Genomic DNA, 22,452 nt, shown 5'->3' with positions numbered 1-22,452 from the left:
TTTCAAGTCATTTTTTGTGTCTGTCTTGGGGAGGGGGCTGCTCTATTCTACTTATGAAATCAGTCCACTATAGATGTAAGTAGAGGTCACTAATTACATAGCTAGTTCTCAGTAGCAGGTGTGTTACCCATTGTGTGTGATGAGGCACTGGCGCAGGCCCAGCTTCCTGAAGATGTCCACCACAATGTCCATGGCAGTGTGGTCTGTGACGGTGAAGGGACTAAGGTCCATGATGCCTCTGAGCTTCAGAGGAGGGGGGCTGTTGGGGGGCTGAGGGGGCGTGTACTCTGTAAAGAAGACCCTTGATGTGCTCACTATCCCATCCTGACGCTGTCTGGCATTATCTGAGAGGAGAGGGAGGGGTTACTGAGGGCTGTCAGTGGGATAAAACCAAATAAGAAGCAACTTTGGGTCCTTGAAAAGAGCTATATACAGTGGGGCAAAAAAGTATTTAGTCAACCACCAATTGTGCAAGTTCTCTCACTTAAAAAGATCAGAGAGGCCTGTAATTTTGATCATAGGTACACTTCAACTATGACAGACAAAAAAAGAAAAAAAATCCAGAAAATCACATTCTATGATTTTTAATGAATTTATTTGCAAATGATGGTGGAAAATAAGAATTTGGTCAATAACAAAAGTTTCTCAATACTTTGTTATATACCCTTTGTTGGCAATGACAGAGGTAAAACATTTTCTGTAAGTCTTCACAAGGTTTTCACACACTGTTGCTGGTATTTTGGCCCATTCCTCCATGCAGATCTCCTCTAGAGCAGTGATGTTTTGGGGCTGTTGCTGGGCAACACGGACGTTCAACTCCCTCCAAAGATTGTCTATGGGGTTGAGATCTGGAGACTGGCTAGGCCACTCCAGGACCTTGAAATGCTTCTTACGAAGCCACTCCTTCGTTGCCCGGGCGGTGTGTTTGGGATCATTGTCATGCTGAAAGACCCAGCCACGTTTCATCTTCAATGCCCTTGCTGATGGAAGGAGGTTTTCACTCAAAATCTCACGATACATGGCCCCATTCATTCTTTCCTTCACACGGATCAGTCGTCCTGGTCCCTTTGTAGAAAAATAGCCCCAAAGCATGATTTTTCCACCCCCATGCTTCACAGTAGGTATGGTGTTCTTTGTCCTCCAAACACGACGAGTTGAGTTTACCAAAAAGTTATATTTTGGTTTCATCTGACCATATGACATTCTCCCAATCTTCTTCTGGATCATCCAAATGCTCTCTAGCAAACTTCAGACGGGCCTGGACATGTACTGGCTTAAGCAGGGGGACAAGTCTGGCACTGCAGGATTTGAGTCCCTGGCGGCGTAGTGTGTTACTGATGGTAGGCTTTGTTACTTTGGTCCCAGCTCTCTAGAGGTCATTCACTAGGGCCCCCATGTGGTTCTGGGATTTTTGCTCACCGTTCTTGTGATAATTTTGACCCCACGGGGTGAGATCTTGCGTGGAGCCCCAGATCGAGGGAGATTATCAGTGAACTTGTATGTCTTCCATTTCCTAATAATTGCTCCCACAGTTGATTTCTTCAAACCAAGCGCTTACCTATTGCAGATTCAGTCTTCCCAGCCTGGTGCAGGTCTACAATTTTGTTTCTGGTGTCCTTTGACAGCTCCTTGATCTTGGCCATAGTGGAGTTTGGAGTGTGACTGTTTGAGGTTGTGGACAGTTGTCTTTTATACTGATAACAAGTTCAAACAGGTGCCATTAATACAGGTAACGAGTGGAGGACAGAGGAGCCTCTTAAAGAAGAAGTTACAGGTCTGTGAGAGCCAGAAATCTTGCGTGTTTGTAGGTGACCAAATACTTATTTTCCACCATAATTTGCAAATAAATTCATTAAAAATCCTACAATGTGATTTTCTGGTATTTTTTTTCTCATTTTGTCTGTCATAGTTGAAGTGTACCTATGATGAAAATTACAGGCCTCTTATCTTTTTAAGTGGGAGAACTTGCACAATTGGTGGCTGACTAAATACTTTTTTTGCCCCACTGTAAATATAATGTATTATTATTAAGAATTACATGACATTGTTTTGACAAAGGTGACAGAGCATGTGGGTCAAAAGCCAGCACCTCAGCATGATGATGATCTGTCATCCCTACCTATGGAGATGGTGAGGTCCCTTCGCAGCACGAATCCCACTAGGCGTTGGGACTCATGGGAGACCACCACGGGGAAGCCGCTGTAGGTGGTGTCAGTGATCATGGTCTCCACGTCCTCTACCGTCATGCCGTCCTGGGTCAGTACGGAGAGCGGCGGGTCACTGCGACGCGGCCGCATCACGTCCATGGCCAGGGTCTTATGACTGAACTCCTCCTTGGCCTCCAGGAAGGGGTAACCGTTGAGGCGGATGTGAGCCTCGTAGATCCCCTCGCGCCCGATGGCGTCCGCCACCCACTTACTGGTCATGGCCGCAGCCATCAGGGGCACGATGTACTCCAGCCCTCCCGTCAGCTCGAACATGATGACCACCAGGGACACAGTCATACGGGTCACCCCACCTGTGGGCACAAAGCCAGTGGGGAGGGAGTGGGTGGCACAGAGAGAGGGGTGGAGGCAGAAAACATTAGGCATACCCACAAGTAGAGGTCGACCGATTAATCGGCATGGCCGATTAATTAGGGCCGATTTCAAGTTCATAACAAATCGGTAATCTGCATTTTTGGAGGCCGATTACATTGCATTCCACGAGGAAACTGTGTGGCAGGCTGACCACCTGTTACGCGAGTGCAACAAGGAGCCAAGGTAAGTTGCTAGCTAGCATTAAACTTAACTTAACATATTCACTAGTTAACTACACATGATTGATGATATTACTAGGTTAACTAGCGTGTCCTGCGTTGCATATAATCAATTAATTTAATTTATCATCGAATCACAGCCTCCAACTTCGCCAAACGGGTGATTTAACAAAAGCGCAATTGTGAAAAAAAACACAATCATTGCACGAATGTACCTAACCATAAACATCAACGCCTTTCTTAAAATCAATACACAGAAGTATATATTTTTTAAACCTGCATATTTAGTTAAAATAAATCCAGGTTAGCAGGCAATATTAATTAGGGAAATTGTGTCACTTCTCTTGCATTCATTGCACGCAGAGTCAGGGTATATGCAACAGTTTGGGCCGTCTGGCACGTTACGAACTAATTTGACAGTATTTTATATAATTATGACATAACATTAAAGCTTGTGCAATGTAACAGCAATATTAAGACTTAGGGTTGCCACCTGTTTGATAAAATAAGGAACTGTTCTATATTTCACTGAAAGAATAAAGGTTTCGTTTTCGAAATTATAGTTTCCGGACTTGACCATATTAATAACCAAAGGCTTGTGTTTCTGTGTTTATTATATTATAATTAAGTCTATGATTCGTTATTTGATACAGCAGTCTGACTGAGTGGTGGTAGGCAGCAGGCTCATAAGCACTCATTCAAACTTTACTGTGTTTGCCAGCAGCTCTTAGCAATGCTTTATTCACAGCGCTGTTTATGACTTCAAGCCTATCAACTCCCGAGATTAGGCTGGCAATACTAAAGAGCCTATTAGAACATCCAATAGTCAAAGTTATATGAAATACAAATGGTATAGAGAGAAATCGTTGACGCGTCATAATTCCTATAATAACTACAACCTAAAACTTCTTAACTGGAAATATTGAAGAACTGGGAATATTGAACCACCAGCTTTCATATGTTCTGAGCAAGGTACTTAAACATGAGCTTTTTTTACATGGCACATATGGCACTTTTACTTTCTTCTCCAACACTGTGTTTAAACTAAACTGAGCTTGTTTCATAATCTTTTTGAGACTAAATAGATTCTTTATTTATTATATTAAGTTAAAATAAAAGTGTTCATTGTTCATTCAGTATTGTTGTAATTGTCATTATTACAAATATATATATATTTTTTTTAAATGTAAAAAATTACAAAATTAAAAACGGCCTATTAATCGGTATCAGCTTTTTTTGGTCCTCCAATAAATCTGTATCGGCGGTGAAAAATCATAATCGGTCGACCTCTAACCACAAGACAACATTGAACCAGGAAAAAGGAGCCTAGAGTAAAGACAAAAGGAAAAGCTGTTAAACATGCAAAGTGCCAACATACAGTAGCCACGCAGGCCTTACCTAAGCAGGCAGCAGCCCCCACCATGGCGTAGAGGCCTGGGGTGATGCAGTCAGCACCAGGAGAACACCAGCCCCTGAAGATCGCCCAGTCATGGTGGTAGTAGGCCAGCTGCTCCATGCCTATTCCCAGCAGCCTGCCTGCGATCGCCCCTACTGCCATGCTGGGTATGAACAGACCAGAGGGAACCTGGAGGAACGACATCCTTATATTAACGCTCAAAGCACAGATGTGCCATACAGATGTGACGGAGGTTCTCCAGTACCTTCATGCCGAAGGTAACCACGGTGATGAGCATCTTAAAGATCAGGGCCAGGGACAGCTGCCACATGGCCGTGTAAACGTCATTTCCAGCTGGGCGGTCCGGCAGCTCGTTGCTGCTCTTGGTGACATTGGCGTTGTCATAGTTACATAGCTTGGAGGAGTCCAGCAGGCCACAGTCGTTGAAGAGCTCAGAGATGAGCTCACTGGTGCTAGTGCGGGTGTAGCTGTTAGGGAAAGCCACCACCGCCGTCACCGCGGTGACAACCAGCACCTCCAGGACCGGGTAATGGCCCAGCCACGTGGTCTTACGCCTCCGGCACCACGCGATGTTGGCACGGATGAAGAAGGCGCCCCAGATGCCCCCGAAGATGCCCAGGAGGATGAAGGGTACGAGCTCCAGGAGGTGCCAGGGGGTGTGGAACTCCACGTAGAACAGCACCAGGCGGCTGTTGCCAAACGGGTTGATGGAGCGCAGGGTGAAGGCTGCCACCAGGGCTGCGAAGAACGACCGCCACAGGGTCTTCAGAGGGAAGTAGTAGCTCACCTGACAGGGCCATGAGGAGACGGACAGTTACACAGTGATCATAGTCAACTTTATAAACATTCAAAAGTTACCTTTAGGAGTGTTTCAATTTGACAGTCATAGAGCCCATAGATTTACACAAGAAGGAGGAAGCTAAGGCACTTGTTACCTCCTCCAGACTGAAGAGCACTCCTCCTATGGGGGCCCCAAAAGCCACAGACACACCAACTGCTGCAGCGGCAGACAGAACCTGCAACACAAACCACCAAGCAAAGGGAGGAAGAAGGTGATCGGCGTCAGTACATTAATGCTTTACAACACAGCTAAAAATCAATGTGTCAGTACATTAATGCTTTACAACACAGCTAAAAATCAATGTGTCAGTACATTAATGCTTTACAACACAGCTAAAAATCAATGTGTCAGTACATTAATGCTTTACAACACAGCTAAAAATCAATGTGTCAGTACATTAATGCTTTACAACACAGCTCAGCAACATGGCTAAATAACAGTTAATATAACACGATGATTCATGACTCAATGCAAAATATCTCTGTGTTGGAAAATAAATCTCAGGCACAAAGTTTACAGAAGGGAGACAGAGTCACCGCATGTTTGTGGCATTGTACTTCCATTAATACCATCTCACTGTAGCAGAGAAGCAAAAACATCACCTTGTGGTATGTGTTTGTTGAAATCATCAAACCAGCCACAGGCTATTTATAGTTGAATGGGGTTTTCCTGCTGAATATGACTTGAGGCTCTCACTCTTGATACAGCTTGATTTGAGTCAAAACAACATCAGTGGTCCTAGCTTTTGCAATTTGTGCCAGTTCATTAAAATAATAGTTAAAAAGGTTAACCAGTATTGTATCCATCCATTTAAAAAAGGATTCAAATGTTTGTGAATAGCCCAGTGCAGCATAAAATGAACACCCGCCAAATGCAGGTAGATTTAGGTATTAGCGGGTAAGAATGTTGATTTCCCCAGCCACGCTGGCGGGTGGTCAATTTGCAAGGCTCTACAATGCGAGCATTACATTCGCAAAAAGAAATAGTGAAAACTCAAGTAGGGAAAAATGCTGCAGTAGCTGTTTTCTTCTATTTTGTTTTATAGCTGCTTATAGCACAAATAAATACCAATCTCTATCCCACCTCGCACAGCAACGCTGCCTGCTGTCTGGGGAGCTTTGTGCAATGTGCTAATACATTAATTCTTAGATGCCAAGTGCACAGGCATAAAAGTCGGTCTAATTTACACGAAAGTCTACAAAATGAGCATTGTTTAGTTCACAAGGACAGTTGGTTTTCAATGTTAGTTTGAGTCTGCTGCTTCAATTGATAGCGAAGATATGCTGTCTACTACACGTCAGATCCCAAAATCTCTCACACAGACGCACGACTCAGTGGCCCCGTTACCACGGTAACCTCTCACCTTTAAAAGGGCAGCTTAACATTTTGTCTCATCTGATATTTTGGTTAGAAGACTCAGGTCACAAAAAGTGAAATGAAATTGAGCAATAGATCACAATATATATCACAATGCTTCTTACGAATAAATTTCTTGTTTTAGAAACAGTAAGCATGGTCATCTTGTTTTTTTAAGTAATTATGCAATAAAATCCAAAAAATCTGAGTGGCTGGTATATTTTTCCATCTACCTGCCAGTGGCTGGTGGACCAAAAAGTGAATTTTAGGCCCCATTTCTCACCTCTCTGCGCTTGGCCTCATTCTTGCGGTACTTGGTGAAGAGGTGGCAGAGGATGTTGCCACAGCAGCAGGCCACGTGGACCAGGGGCCCCTCCTTCCCCAGGCTGAGCCCCGACGACACAGCCAGGACCAGGGTGATGGTCTTAATCACCAGGGTCCACTTCCCCAGGTACCCTCGGATGATGAAACCACTCAATATGGTTTTGATCTGGGAGAGAAAATAAATAGCATGGGAAAATAAACCACATCCTTTGTCCTCATTCAAAAGAAGACATATCAAATAAGGGTAAAGAAATTAACAAATCTTACCTCTGGGATTCCAGAACCACAGGCATAGGGGGCGAAGGCCCTGACCAGTGTCACGGCCAGGAAGGAGAATAGCAGAGCCCAGCACACATACATTAGGTAGTTCATAATGTACGCAAAGGGACCCTGCAGACACAAATTTCACAATCAGACTGTGACAAAAATAATCACATACAATAAACATAATGGGTCAAGTAGTCATATTTTAGCACACCTCTGTTGTGCCGATGATGAGCTCAGCCCAGCTTTTCCACTGTGGACACTTGTCCCTCTCTTGGAAGGTGGTCTCGTTGGAGGTCCAACAGCAGTGTTCATGGTTGAACCAGAACCCGTTCAGACAAACCCCTTCCTTCAGGTCTGTCATCCAGTGGGCTGATATGTCAATCCCACCTGCCAACGCGCCTGGAATAGACCACACGGTAAATTACTAACACTACCAATGGATCCCAGGTGCATTGCTGTGTGGGTCTTAGTAGAGGGAATCAAATGAAAAAGCATTTATGCATCATCAATCTGTATACAATTAGGCTGACCTGACATGAGTCCAATCAGCAGCATGAGCAGCCATCCAGAGAAAGCATCACAGACACTGTTCACCAGTGCCCATGTAGACTCTTTGCTTTTACTGGTAATCTACACATCAGACAGGTGAAATAAATAGTTGTTATAATACTATGATGCTTTTGATTCAGACAGTAATGCCACGTAACTTCACAGGTGTTGCTACTACACCTAATAATGATGACAAGTATACATAGATACTGATCTGAAGCCTGTTTGAGACACGCATTTTGTTATGGGTTGGGATGTGGGTTAAGACTAAGAATTAAAAGGACAAGGAGATAAATAGGATGTGGGTCACCTCTCTGTGCCGGTCACGGTCTTTGGACTTCTCCCGCACCCAGTCTATGGTGTTAAAGTCCTCATAGGTGCCCACCCCAGGCACAGGCTCATCAAGCAGGTCCATCAGTTTAGGAACCCCGTTCACCTCCTCCATACCTGGGTTATCCCCTGGAGGAGAAGGGATGAAGAAGAGATGTGAGGAATTGAAGAGATTGAATGGACAGAGGGAAAACACATTCTAGAGCTGGCATTGCTTGAAGGGCAGTTTCCCCAGACACAGATTAGGCTAAACCTAGTCTTCGACTAATAATATATATTTTTTTTTTAATGGAGATTATCCATTGGTCTAGGACTAGGCTTAATCAGTGTCTGGGAAACTACCCCTTAGTGTTTATCTAATAACAAAGGTTTTACTTGCATATCAATAACACATACCTAAAGGGATCAATGTGTTACAGATAAAATAGCTGGAAAATATTGATTATTAAACAGTGGCACCTCACTAAGTGTGAGGTTTGGGATGTGATCAGAATAGTTTAGGCCTAATAACTGCATATTCCAAATTCAATTGGTGTCAAATTAAACCAAATCAAAACAAAGGAAGAAATGCAAAGCGGACTTTGTTCTCACTTATATTAAATCCCAGCAATGTAGGCTGGCCTAGATTAATGTGTTACCGGTTACTCATAACTAATAGACATTTGATCAAACACACCTGCCAAAACAAGACACACATGAACAAATCCATGGTTTGTGTGTGTGCGCGCGTATACACTACAACAGAGACATGGGCCTTGGTCTTACCAGAACCATAGTCTCGGTCCAAAGGTGGTACATCCTCCGTGTTAGAGAAGTCTAATGTCGACCCTGCTATCTCCACCATGTCCTCGTCACTTGTGCTACTTCGTATGCTATTGAAGCTATCGTTGCAATATCCGGTGTTATCCATCGATAATACTGAAGGAACACACACACACACATAATGAGGTCATGGTCCAAAAGCAAGAGTTCAAAGCAAAGGAATCATCCACCTAATGTTAACTGGATAGCTACACTAATGTTCTCGGGGCCCTAGCTATGTGAGCTAACGTTAGTTAGCTAATAAATCGGACAAACATTGTCAAGTTAGCTAGCTCTGTTTTAAAATGTGTTATCATATTTGACTGGCTTTTGTGGTTAGCTAACGTTAGCTACGGACTGACATCGACAATAGTGTCTCCAACCAAGGCAGCTAACGCGTTAGCTAACTTGCTAACTAACAAGTTAGCACAAAGCGCAGCCACACTTACATAACACTTGCAAGCAAGATTAACATTAGCCAGAGAAACCCGAGAGGTTCATATGCAAGCACATATTACTGACATCATATTAATATAAAAGTCGTTATTACTTTGTCGGATGGACTTCGACTGAGAACTCTGCTGTTCTGCTAATGTTGTTGTTGTCTGATTCGAATGCCAACAACTTCCTGTTTGAGAGCTGATCCCAGGTGATCATCTTCTTCTTCACGAAAATAAATAAATTAAAGAGCACTACTACCTTGTAACGAACCCTCCCCATCCCACAACCCCCCCCCCCCCAACCAGATGCTAATCAAATCAAATAATACAACAAGTGCTGACTTTTACTATCAAATGCTTGCTTATACAGCCTCTCTCAACAATGCAGAATCTATGAATGATAACAAAAATAGTCATAGAAAGAGGAATAAAATACACAATTAATCTACATAGCGGGAGTACCAGTACCAATTTGCAGGGGCATGAGGTAATTAAGGTAGATGAAGTGTCAAGGCTATAGATACTAATAAGAGTAAGAGAACAGAACAGAGTAGCAGCAGCAGCAATGATGAATGTGTGATTATGTATGATTTCGTGTGTCAGTGTAGTGTGTGTGAAGGCCTATACAGTGTTTATATATAGTCTCGTAACTGCATAGAGTTAGTGCAAGATAAGGTCAATGCAAATAGCCCAGGCAACCATTTAATTTACAATTTAGTGGTCTTATGGCTAATTAGCAGGCTAGTTGCTTGGAGGTAGAAGCTGTCTCGGACCCTGTTGGTCCGAAAGCCGAATATCCAGTACCGTTTGCTGGACGGTGGCTGAAGTCTTTGGTCATTTTTCCAGACCTTCCACTGAAACCGCCTGATAGAGGTCCTGGATGACAGGGAGCTCAGCCCCAGTGATGTACTGGGTCGTCCGCACCACCCTCTGTAAGCGCTTTGAGGTTGAGGGCTGTGCATTTGCAACACCAAGCGGTGATGCAGCTAGTCAAGATGCTCTTGATGGTGCAGCTGAAGAACTTTGAGGATCCGAGGGCCTACCCATGCCAAATCTTTTCAGCCTCTTGAGGGGGAAGAGGCGCTGTCGTTCCCTCTTCATAACTTCTTGTTAAGTCCTTAGTGATGTGGACACCAAGGAAACCCTACCTCTTCAAAGAGTGTCTTAATTTTATAATCCCCCTCACCCAAAATACAAAAATAAAATCCTGATCCAACACTTGCCCTCCCCCTTCTAGCTCTGACTTTGCTGATAGCTACTTTATTGAGAAAAAGTGTACTTACTGTGCCTGTGAAATGTGACTGTCCAAACCTAGCCATCTTAAGATGAATGCACTAACTGTAAGTTGCTCTGGATAAGAGGGTCTGCTAAATGACTAAAATGTAACAAACTTAATTATTAAACCCCTCACCCACTCGTCTACAGCCCTGTCGATGTGGATGGGGAAGTGCTGTGCTCTCTTTCTCCTGTAGTCCACGATCAGCTTCTTTGTCTTACTGACATTGAGGGAGAGGTTTTTGTCATGGCATCACACTGCCAGGTCTCTGATCTCCTCCGTGTAGGTGGTCGCATCATCGTCGGTGATCAGGCCTACCACCATCATCAGCAAACTTGACGATGGTGTTGGAGTCGTGCGTGGCCACATAGTCGTGGTTGAACAGGGCATACAGAAGGGGAATAAGCATGCACCCGAGGGACTAAACCCTCAACACCAGAGGCCGGCCGGTCAGCAAGTCTTGGATTCAGAGGGAGGTGTTCAGTCCAAGGCCCCCGAGCTTGGGGATGATCTTGGAAGGGACTATGATGTCGAACGCTGAGCTGTAGTCTATGCACGTCATTCTCACATAGTTATTTCTGCTTTTGTCCAGGTGGGAGAGGGCAGTGTGAAGTGGAACTGAGATTGTGTCTCCTGTAGATCTGTTGGCGCAGTATATGAATTGGAGTGGGTCCAGGATGTCTGGGATGATGTGTGTCAAGACTAGCTTTTTAAAGCACTTCATAATTACAGATGTGAGTGCTACAGGGTGGTAGTCCTTTAGGCAGGTTACCTTGGAGTTCTTTGGAACGGGGACAATGGGGGTCAGCTGTAAACATGTTGGGATTACAGACTGGGACAAGAAGAGATTGAAAGTGTCAGTGAAGACACTTGCCAGCTGGTCTGCGTAATGCTGATCAGTTAATTGGTGATTGATTATTCCTTTATTTCCCAAAGACTCTGGTTAATACTTTGGTAACCCGTCAAAATGGAGATAGTTTTAAAGTAATTATTTAAACAATCAGTGTAGCAAACAAGGATGTTTAAAAAAGGATGTTAAAATATTGATATTTGTTCTGTTTCCAGCAGATGTAGAGGTGTAGCTAAATTAGACAAGGTTACCCTCTGGTGGCTATGACATGCTACTGCTCGTCCCCAAACAGGTACCGTTGAAGTCGGAAGTTTACATACACTTAGGTTGGAGTCATTAAAACTCGTTTTTCAACTACTCCACAAATTTCTTGTTAACAAACTATAGTTTTGGCAAATCGGTTAGGACATCTACTTTGTGCATGATACAAGTAATGTTTCCAACAATTGTTTACAGACAGATTATTTCACTGTATCACAATTCCAGTGGGTCAGAAGTTAACATAAACTATGTTGACAGTGCCTTTATACAGCTTGGAAAATTCCAGAAAATGATGTCATGGCTTTAGAAGCTTCTGATAGACTAATTTACATCATCTGAGTCAATTGGAGGTGCACCTGTGGATGTATGTCAAGGCCGACCTCTGCTTGACATCATGGGACAAATCAAATGAATCAGCCAAGACCTCAGAATTTTTTTTAGACCACCACAAGTCTGGTTCATCCTTGGGAGCAATTTACCACGTTCGTCTGTACAGACAATAGTACCCAAGTATAAACACCATGGGACCACGCAGCCGTCATACCGCTCAGGAAGGAGACGTGTTCTGCCTCCTAGAGATGAACGTACTTTGGTGTGAAAAGTGCAAATCAATCCCAGAACAGCAGCAAAGGACCTTGTGAAGATGCTGGAGGAAACAGATACAAAGTATCAACAGTATATCCACAGTAAAACGAGTTCTATATCGACATAACCTGAAAGGCCGCTCAGCAAGGACGAAGCCACTGCTCCAAAACCGCCATAAAAAAGCCAGACTACGGTTTGCAACTGCACATGGGGACAAAGATCATACTTTTTGGAGAAATGTCCTCTGGTTTGATGAAACAAAAATAGAACAATTTGGCAATAATGACCATCGTTATGTTTGGAGGGAAAAGGGGGAGGCTTGCAAGCCAAAGAACACCATCCCAACCATGAAGCACGGGGGTGGCAGCATCATGTTGTGGGGTGCTTTGCTGCAGAAGGGGCTGGTGCACTTCACAAAATAGATGACATCATGAGGCAGGGAAAATTATTTGGATGTATTGAACCAACATTTCAAGACATCAGTCAGGAAGTTAAAGCTTGGTCGCAAATGGGTCTTCCAAATGGACAATGACCCCAAGCATACTTCCAAAGTTGTGACAAAATGGCATAAGGACAACAAAGTCAAGGTATTGGAGTGGCAATCACAAAGCCCTGACCTCAATCCTCTAGAAAATGTGTGTGCAGAACTGAAAAAGCGTGTGCGAGCAAGGAGGCCTACAAACCTGACTCAGTTACACCAGCTCTGTCAGGAGGAATGGGCCAAAATCCACCCAACTTATTGTGGGAAGCTTGTGGAAGGCTACCCGAAACATTTGACCCAAGTTAAACATTTAACGGCAATACTACCAAATACTAATTAATATATGTGAACTTCTGACCCACTGGGGATGTGATGAAAGAAATAAAAGCTGAAATAAATAATTCTCTCTATTATTCTGACATTTCACATTCTTAAAATAAAGTGGTGATCCTAACTGACATAAGACAGGGAATTTTGACTCTGATTAAATGTCAGGAATTGTGAGAAACTGAGTTTAAATGTATTTGGCTACGGTGTATGTAAACTTCCCACTTCAACTGTCTGTTTGAAAACTGGGTTATAATGGAATGGGTCCATGTATGCAGATGACAGTGTATCAAATTACACTCTCAAAAAAGTTCAGCAATGGCAGTAAGTTTTTGGGTATCACTATTGAAATCAAGCATTATTTCTTCGAACATGTACTCCCAGCAAGCATAGAGGGTTCAATGACTCCCCAAAACCAACAACCTATTTTTAGAGTCCTTGTTTGCTCAAAGAGAAACACTGAACAGACAATGGTGAGAGTTACAATCCTAGTGTACCCTATTTCTTAGCAGAACAAGTCAGACTTTGTCCACAGTGCATCTGTATTCTAGTGACCTCTCATTGGCACCTCTGTTTCATCTGAACCAATGAGGTCAAAAGATGAAGTGAAAACAATATGATAAGTGAATTCATCTTTACCAGTTCAATACTTTCACAGCTACATGGAGAGATAGCCACCTAAGTCAATTGACATAGGCTGGTCTACAGAATTGGTCTGGGGTACTGTGTATGATCAAGCCTGATATGAAAGCCTATTGTTAGCATTTATAAACCTAAAAACATCCCAAAATGTAATGGACCCAGTTTGTGAGACAAAACACGGTTCATGAATTACATCCTCTTTATAAGTCCCAATGTGGATAGTTTTCAATCCCTTTGGTTACATTGTTTTGGGTCCTGAGGCTATTATGAATATTTATGACTATTTAATGGGTGGAAGCTGCATGACACAACCCATATTCTTAGTTCACATTGACTCGGTACTGGTACTCCCAGTAATGTATATAGCAATGTTATTTTTACTCTTTATTGTTATTCGTTATTCAATGTGTATTTATTCCTTGTGTCACAAATATATCGAAATACATTTGTTTTGTATTTATTTCACCTTTATTTAACCAGGTAGGCTAGTTGAGAACAAGTTCTCATTTACAACTGCAACCTGGCCAAGATAAAGCAAAGCAGTGCGACACAAACAACATAGTTACAGATGGAATAAACAAACGTACAGTCAATAACACAATAGAAAAGTCTATATACAATGTGTGCAAATGAAGTAAGATTAGGTAAGGCAATAAATAGGCCATAGTGGCTAAATAATTACAATTGAGCAATTAAGCATTGGAGTGATAGATGTGCAGAAGATGAATGTACAAGTAGAGATACTGGGGTGCAAAGGAGCAAAAAAAAAGAATGATAATATGGGGATGAGGTAGTTGGGTAGGCTATTTAAAGAGGGGCTATGTACAGGTGCAATGATCTGTAAGCTGCTTGTCTTTATACACTGCTCAAAAAAATAAAGGGAACACTTAAACAACACAATGTAACTCCAAGTCAATCACACTTCTGTGAAATCAAACTGTCCACTTAGGAAGCAACACTGATTGACAATACATTTCACATGCTGTTGTGCAAATGGAATAGACAACAGGTGGAAATTATAGGCAATTAGCAAGACACTCCCAATAAAGGAGTGGTTCTGCAGGTGGTGACCACAGACCACTTCTCAGTTCCTATGCTTCCTGGCTGATGTTTTGGTCACTTTTGCATGCTGGCGGTGCTTTCACTCTAGTGGTAGCATGAGACGGAGTCTACAACCCACACAAGTGGCTCAGGTAGTGCAGCTCATCCAGAATGGCACATCAATGCGAGCTGTGGCAAGAAGGTTTGCTGTGTCTGTCAGCGTAGTGTCCAGAGCATGGAGGCGCTCCCAGGAGACAGGCCAGTACATCAGGAGACGTGGAGGAGGCCGTAGGAGGGCAACAACCCAGCAGCAGGACTGCTACCTCCGCCTTTGTGCAAGGAGGAGCACTGCCAGAGCCCTGCAAATTGACCTCCAGCAGGCCACAAATGTGCATGTGTCTGCTCAAACGGTCAGAAACAGACTCCATGAGGGTGGTATGAGGGCCCGACGTCCACAGGTGGGGGTTGTGCTTACAGCCGAACACCGTGCAGGACGTTTGGCATTTGCCCGAGAACACCAAGATTGGCAAATTCGCCACTGGCGCCCTGTGCTCTTCACAGATGAAAGCAGGTTCACACTGAGTACGTGACAGACGTGACAGTCTGGAGACGCCGTGGAGAACGTTCTGCTGCCTGCAACATCCTCCAGCATGACCGGTTTGGCGGTGGGTCAGTCATGGTGTGGGGTGGCATTTCTTTGGGGGGCCGCACAGCCCTCCATGTGCTCGCCAGAGGTAGCCTGACTGCCATTAGGTACTGAGATGAGAGCCTCAGACTCCTTGTGAGACCATATGCTGGTGCGGTTGGCCCTGGGTTCCTCCTAATGCAAGACAATGCTAGACCTCATGTGGCTGGAGTGTGTCAGCAGTTCCTGCAAGAGGAAGGCATTGATGCTATGGACTGGCCCGCCCGTTCCCCAGACCTGAATCCAAATGAGCACATCTGGGACATCATGTCTCGTTCCATCCACCAACGCCACGTTGCACCACAGACTGTCCAGGAGTTGGCGGATGCTTTAGTCCAGGTCTGGGAGGAGATCCCTCAGGAGACCATCCACCACCTCATCAGGAGCATGCCCAGGCGTTGTAGGGAGGTCATACAGGCACGTGGAGGCCACACACACTACTGAGCCTCATTTTGACTTGTTTTAAGGACATAACATCAAAGTTGGATCAGCCTGTAGTGTGGTTTTCCACTTTAATTTTGTAGTGTGACTCCAAATCCAGACCTCCATGGGTTGATACATTTGATTTCCATTGATCATTTTTGTGTGATTTTTTTGTCAGCACATTCAACTATGTAAAGAAAAAAGTATTTAATAAGAATATTTCATTCATTCAGATCTAAGATGTGTTATTTTAGTGTTCCCTTTATTTTTTTGAGCAGTGTATTTAACTCTGCATTGTTGGAAAAGGACCCGTAAGTAATCATTTCACAGTTAGTCTACTACACCTGTTGTTTACGAAGCATGTGACAAATCAAATTTGATTCGATTTTGTTTTCAAGTAAATCCCTCCCCTGCCAGTGCTCCACCAAAAGATTATGTGAAGATTTACAGCAAAATGCACGAACACAATATGTGTTTGCTGTTTATATCTTTCATTTTTGTGTTGAATGCATGATTCTGCTGAAACAAGATCTCCTTTGACTGAGCTTTTCCTATCAGGGGCCAGTAGAAAAAGGAACAGTCAAGTGATTTGGACTCGTGGGCAAAACCATGCCAGGATAGCCCAAAGATATTTATGATGTTTTGGATCTTCTAGAAATAAAAAACATAGAAATGTTCTCTGGAAATGTGATGTACATGTAGCGTATATTAAAAGAATATGTTTAAAAAATATTTTTTTTAAAAGCTAAAATTAGAAAAGCATAAAGTGTACTTTTTAGATATTTATGTTTATTTTTGTAATTATCCATAGATTGATGTAAAGAATTTGTATTCTTATTCTAAACACTACTCATATTTCAGAGCACATAGTAAGTGTTTTAGTCAGAATTATCACCTTCCGTGAGAACAATAAAGTAAATGAAAATACAGTTAAGCACACTCTTACAACTTTGTCTTATGAGTGATTTATTAGCTTGATATAACTCTGAAGTGCTTACATACAGTACATACAAACAATTTAGCCGGAGATAACAGTATCAGATTAAACACGTGAATAAAGGAAAAATACCTCATTGGCTGCTTATTACAGAAGGGAAAAATCAGTCAGTTTAAGCTAGAGATATGTTTTTTTTGCATTGGATGAGTCACGATCCACCACATCCGCCTACTTCCGCATCTGCAGTGAAAGGTGACAGAGCTAGAGCAGTGTTTGTCAGACCATGAGACATCCCGAAAATCCGTCTTCTCACAACATTTTCTGTAGTGTCCGAACGGTTTGGCCGACAAAGTATTATGACCCCTCTATGGAAAGATGAGACTCTCACGAACACAATTGTGTTTTGCTCTACAACCCCAACAAGCATCGTCTGAAGTTGGTACAGCCGATCTGCCAACAGATCCTCAAAAAGTTCTACAGCTGCACCATTGAGAGCATCCTGACCGTTTGCATCACAGCCTGGTATGGCAACTGCTCGGCATTTGACCGTAAGGCGCTGAAGAGGGTAGTGCGTATGGCCCAGTACATCACTCGGGCCAAGCTTCCTGACATCCAGGACCTATATACTAAGCGGTGTCAGGGGAAGGCCCAAAAAGTTGTCAAAGACTCCAGTCACCCAAGTCATAGACTGTTCTCTCTGCTACCGCACGACACCAAGTCTAGAACCAAAAGGCTCCTTAACAGCTTCTAACCCCAAGCCAGAAGACTGCTGAACAATTAATCAAATGGCCACCTGGACAATTTACATTGACACCCCCCCCCCCCCCAACTAACCTGTACCCCCGCACATTGACTCGGTAAAGGTAACTCCTGTATACAGCCTCGTTATTACTTTTTGATTTTATTATATTTTTCACTTTAGTTTATTTAGTAAATATTTTCTTAACTTTTTAAGGCTAGGGGGCAGTATCCTGAATTCCAGATGACTGACGTGCCCAAAGTAACCTGCCTGTTACTCAGGCCCAGAAGCTAGGATATGCATATAATTGGTAGCATTGGATAGAAAACACTCTGTTTCTAAAACTGTTCAAATAATGTATGTGAGTATAACATATCTGATATGGCAGGTGAAAACCAGAGGAGAATCCATCCATAATTATTTCTTAAGGTCACAGGCCATTTCAATGCAAGCCTATGGGATATTCAAAATAATTCCTCTCAGATTGCAGTTCCTATGGCTTCCACTAGACGTCAGCCTTTAGAAAGGGTTTCAGGCTTGATTTTTGAAAAACAAATAAATAGTTGTAGTTTTTCCAAGGTGTATACATTAGAAAAGTATTCTTGTTGCGCGCGTGATTGAGTTGCGCACTCTTCATTTATCTTCCCTATTGAAAATACTATTCTCAGTCTTAAATTTGATCATTTATTTAGATATTAGAGTACCTGAGGATTAATTAGAAACTTCGTTTGACTTGTTTGGACGAACTTTACCGGTAACTTTTTGGATTCGTTTTTATGCATGTTGAACGAGTGGAGTACTGAATCAAAAGCGCACCAACTAAATTGACATTTTTGGGATATAAAGAAGGACTGTATCAAACAAACAATCATTTGTTGTGTAGCTGGGACCATTGGGATTGCAAACAGAGGAAGATTTTCAAATCGCTATTTGTGATTTTGTGACGCCTGTGCTGGTTGGGAAAAGTATTTTGGTGTGGGGCGCTGTCCTCACATAATCGCATCGTATGCTTTCACCGTAAAGTATTTTTGAAATCTGACAACACGGTTGGATTAACAAGAAGTTAAGCTTTAAACGATGTAAGACACTTGTATTTTGAATTTTGCGCTCTGCAATTTCACCGGAAGTTGTCATGGTGGGACGCTAGCGGCACACCTAGCCCACAAAGGTTTCTATTTATTGAACTGCATTGTTGATTAAGGGTTTGTAAGAAAGCATTTCACGGTTGTATTCGGCGCATGTGACGAGTAACATTTTATTTGAGCTTCTCTCTGTAGCATCCCAACAGTTTGTGTTATACACTAATATAGAAGTATATGGCGACTGTTTACTGACAAAAATAAGGGGTTAAATAGATGTAAAAATATATATATATATATTTACTGATCTTTCTTGTATCTCTCAGATAGGATAGACACTTCAGAACAAACTTCCTTTAAAAAAATGTTTGGGGGCCATCTATTGTTTCATGTAGTGAACCTGTTATGTATGTATGTATGTATGTATGTATGTATGTATGTATGTATGTACTGTAGTGTGAGTATAGTGTGTGTGGATGAGTGTGCAGGCCTATATAGTGTTTATATACTGAATCTAGTCTTGTGAGTGTGCATAGAGTCAATGCAAGATAAGGTCAATGCATATAATCCAGGAAACCATTTAATATACTATTTAGTAGTCTTATTGCTAATTACCAGGCTTGTTGCTTGGAGGTAGAAGCTGTCAAGGAGCCTGTTAGTCCAAGAGCCGATGCTTCGGTACTGGACTTGGGTGGCTGAAATCTTGGTAATTTATTGGGCCTTCCTCTGATATAGAGGTCCTGGATGACAGGGAGCTTGGCACCAGTGATGTACTGAGTCATCCTCACCACCCTCTGTAGCACTGTGTTCGAGGACTGTGCATTTTCCATACCAAGCGGTGATGCAGCTAGCCAAGATGCTCTGGATAGTGCAGCTGAATAACTTTGAGGATCTGAGGGCCCACCCATGCCAACTCTTTTCAGACTCCTGAAGGGGAAGAGGCACTTTCGTTATCTCTTCATGACTTCATGTTATGTCTTTAGACTGGCTTACGAAAGTATTCACACCCCTTGGCATTTCTCCTATTTTGTTGCCTTACAACCTGGAATTAAAATAGATTTTTGGGGTGGTTGTATCATTTGATTTACACAACATGCCTACCACTTTGAAGATGCAAAATATGTTTTGTGAAACAAACAAGAAATAAGACAAAAAACAGAGCTTGGGCGTGCATAACTATTCACCCCCCAAAGTCAATACTTTGTAGAGCCACATTTTGCAGTAATTACAGCTGCAAGTCTCTTGGGGTATGTCTCAATAAGCTTGACACATCTAGCCACTGGGATTTTTGCCCATTCTTCAAGGCAAAACTGCTCCAGCGCCTTCAAGTTGGATGGGTTCCACTGGTGTACAGCAATCTTTAAGTCACACCACAGATTCTCAATTGGATTGAGGTCTGGGCTTTGACTAGGCCATTCCAAGACATTTAAATGTTTCCCCTTAAACCAGTCGAATGTTGCTTTAGCAGTATACTTAGGGTCATTGTCCTGCTGGAAGGTGAACCTCCATCCCAGTCTCAAATCTCTGGAAGACTGAAACAGGTTTCCCTCAAGGATGTCCCTGTATTTAGCGCCATCCATCATTCCTTCAACTCTGACCAGTTTCCCAGTCCCTGCCGATGAAAAGGATAGTGTTCTCGGGGTGATGAGGTGTTGGGTTTGCGCCAGACATAGCGTTTTCTTTGATGGCATAAAAACTCAATTTTAGTCTCATCTGACCAGAGTAGCTTCTCCCACAGTCCTTTTGTCAAACACCAAATGTGTTTGCAAATTTTTTTCTTTAAGCAATGGCTTTTTTCTGGCCACTCTTCCATTAAGCCCAGCTGGGCAGCAGGTAGCCTAGTGGTTAGAGTGTTGGACTAGTAGCTGAAAGGTTGCAAGATCAAATCCCCAAGCTGACAAGGTAAAAATCTGTTGTTATGCCCCTGAACAACACAGTTAACCCACTGTTCCTAGGCAGTCATTGAAAATAATAATTTTTTCTTAACTGACTTGCCTAGTTAAATAAAGGTAAAAAAAAAAAAAATTAAAAGCCAAGCTCTGTGGAGTGTACAGCATAAAGTGGTCCTATGGACAGATACTCCAATCTCCGCTGTGGAGCTTTGCAGCTCCTTCAGGGTAATCTTTGGTCTCTTTGTTGCCTCTCCGATTAATGCCCTCCTTTTCTGGTCTGTGTGTTTTGGTGGATGGCCCTCTCTTGGAAGGTTTGTTGTGGTGCTGTATTCTTTCCATTTTTTTACCCTTTTTTTTCTCCCCAATTTCGTGGTATCCAATTTGGTAGTAGTTACAGTCTTGTCCCATTGCTGCAACTCCCGCACAGACTCGGGAGAGGCGAAGGTTGAGAGCCATGCATCCTCCGAAACACAACCCAACCAAGCCGCACTGCTTCTTGACACAATGCACATCCAACCCGGAAGCCAACCGCACCAATGTGTCGGAGGAAACACCGTACACCTGGTCAGTGTGCACTGCGCCCGGCCTGCCACAGAAGTCGCTAGTGCGCGATGAGACAAGGATATCCCTGCCGGCCAAACCCTCCCTAACCCGGACGACGCTGGGCCAATTGTGCACCGCCCCATGGGCTTCCTGGTCGCGGCCAGCTGCGACAGAGCCTGGGCTCGAACCCAGGATCTCTGGTGGCACAGCCTTAGACCACTGCGCCACCGGGAGGTCCTAATTCTTTTAATAATGGATTTAATGGTGCTCTGTGGGATGTTCAAAGTTTCAGATATTTTTTTATAACCCAACCCTGATCTGTACTTCTCCACAACTTTGTCCCTGACCTGTTTGGAGAGCTTCTTGGTCTTCGTGGTGCCGCTTGCTTGGTGGTGTTGCAGACTCTGGGGTCTTTCAGAACAGGTGTATATATACTGAGATCATGTGACACTCAGGTGGACTTTATTTAACTAATTAAGTGAGTTCTGAAGGTAATTGGTTGCACCATGTCTTATTTAGGGGCTTTATAGCAAAGGGGTGAATAGATATCCACACACCACTTTTCTGTTTTACATTTATTTATTTATTTAGAAACATGTTACTTTTTTTTATTTCACTTCACCAAATTGGACTATTTAGTGTTTGTCCATTACATGAAATCCAAATAAAAATCCATTTAAATTGCAGGTTGTAATGCAACAAAATAGGAAAAAACGCCAAGGGGGATGAATACTTTTGAAAGGCACTGTAGTGATGTGGACACCAAGGAAACCCTACCTCTTCAAAGAGTGTCTTAAATGATCCCTCACCTCAACCCCCCCCAACAAAAAAATAATTATAAAACAATAATCGGATCAACACTTGACCTCCCCCCTTCAAGCACAGACTTTACTGATAGCTACTGACTATTATTGTTTTTGTTACTTCAAGGCGTCTTAGAATTATCCTTGGTATGACATTAAAACAATTTCATATATCTTAGTAGTAACCCCCTGGCTTAGACTCTTATGGGTTTTAAAGAAGGCATGGGTAAGGCCAAAATGTCACATATTTCCCAAATGTTAATAGTTATTTTGAAATAATCGTTTTGGATACAGATTTGTAAGGTATGCCAAACATCCTTCCCCAAAATTACCCTTTATTTCAGGAAGATACCAAAAAATAAATCACACTGTAAATATCTTTGGGCCATTCTGGTGTGTTAAATACCCTCATGGCACGTGGCCTGGCTTAAGTGAGGGCTCAATGTGCATGTACTTTTCAGTGCACTTTGTCAGCCTCAATGGTTTCTGTCTTTATCTTGCAATTTGATGTCAGACAGCCAAGAATTGCAAACAAACAGTGAAGTGCTAGCAAAGGTCACCACCCATGGTCCCATAGAGACTGCTATGCTGTCGGATGGATCAACCTTTAAAGGGATAGTTCAAGATTTTGCCAATAAATCCATTTTTTCTTCTACTCACCAGAGGCGGATTAACTGTGTGCAATATGAAGGAAGTTGAAGGTCGTTTCTGGAGCCATCGCTAACTAGTGTTAATGTAATGACTGGAAGTCTACAGGAGCAGCTAGCATGCAACTAGACCACGTGTCAAACTCATTCCACGGAGG

The 22,452-nt window shown here is 42.9% G+C and overlaps 1 protein-coding gene across 3 annotated transcripts in view; it reads right to left on the bottom strand.

Moving 5' to 3' along the window:
* LOC115101462 (H(+)/Cl(-) exchange transporter 5) overlaps nucleotides 1-22,452 on the bottom strand; it is a 25,068-nt gene extending 2,616 nt beyond the window's left edge. Inside the window, exons 1-12 of one of the 3 annotated variants that reach the window (XM_029620964.2) lie at nucleotides 22,308-22,452; nucleotides 8,608-8,760; nucleotides 7,823-7,971; nucleotides 7,494-7,593; nucleotides 7,175-7,362; nucleotides 6,964-7,086; nucleotides 6,656-6,862; nucleotides 5,111-5,191; nucleotides 4,420-4,962; nucleotides 4,157-4,343; nucleotides 2,120-2,518; nucleotides 128-344 (exon numbers count right to left, since the gene is read on the bottom strand). In XM_029620964.2, coding sequence (XP_029476824.1) covers nucleotides 128-344; nucleotides 2,120-2,518; nucleotides 4,157-4,343; nucleotides 4,420-4,962; nucleotides 5,111-5,191; nucleotides 6,656-6,862; nucleotides 6,964-7,086; nucleotides 7,175-7,362; nucleotides 7,494-7,593; nucleotides 7,823-7,971; nucleotides 8,608-8,752 — 2,339 coding nt within the window. In that variant the 5' untranslated portion in view covers nucleotides 8,753-8,760; nucleotides 22,308-22,452. Of the gene's footprint in view, nucleotides 1-127; nucleotides 345-2,119; nucleotides 2,519-4,156; nucleotides 4,344-4,419; nucleotides 4,963-5,110; nucleotides 5,192-6,655; nucleotides 6,863-6,963; nucleotides 7,087-7,174; nucleotides 7,363-7,493; nucleotides 7,594-7,822; nucleotides 7,972-8,607; nucleotides 8,761-9,193; nucleotides 9,304-22,307 lie in introns of those variants that run through there. The other 2 variants (XM_029620963.2, XM_029620965.2) reach the window with 2 other exon arrangements.

The sequence above is a fragment of the Oncorhynchus nerka genome, linkage group LG19, assembly GCF_034236695.1.
Source record: "Oncorhynchus nerka isolate Pitt River linkage group LG19, Oner_Uvic_2.0, whole genome shotgun sequence".
In the NCBI taxonomy this organism is placed as follows: domain Eukaryota; kingdom Metazoa; phylum Chordata; class Actinopteri; order Salmoniformes; family Salmonidae; genus Oncorhynchus; species Oncorhynchus nerka.
Note: the sequence above shows the minus strand (reverse complement) of the source record. Positions and strands in the feature narration are given on the sequence as shown.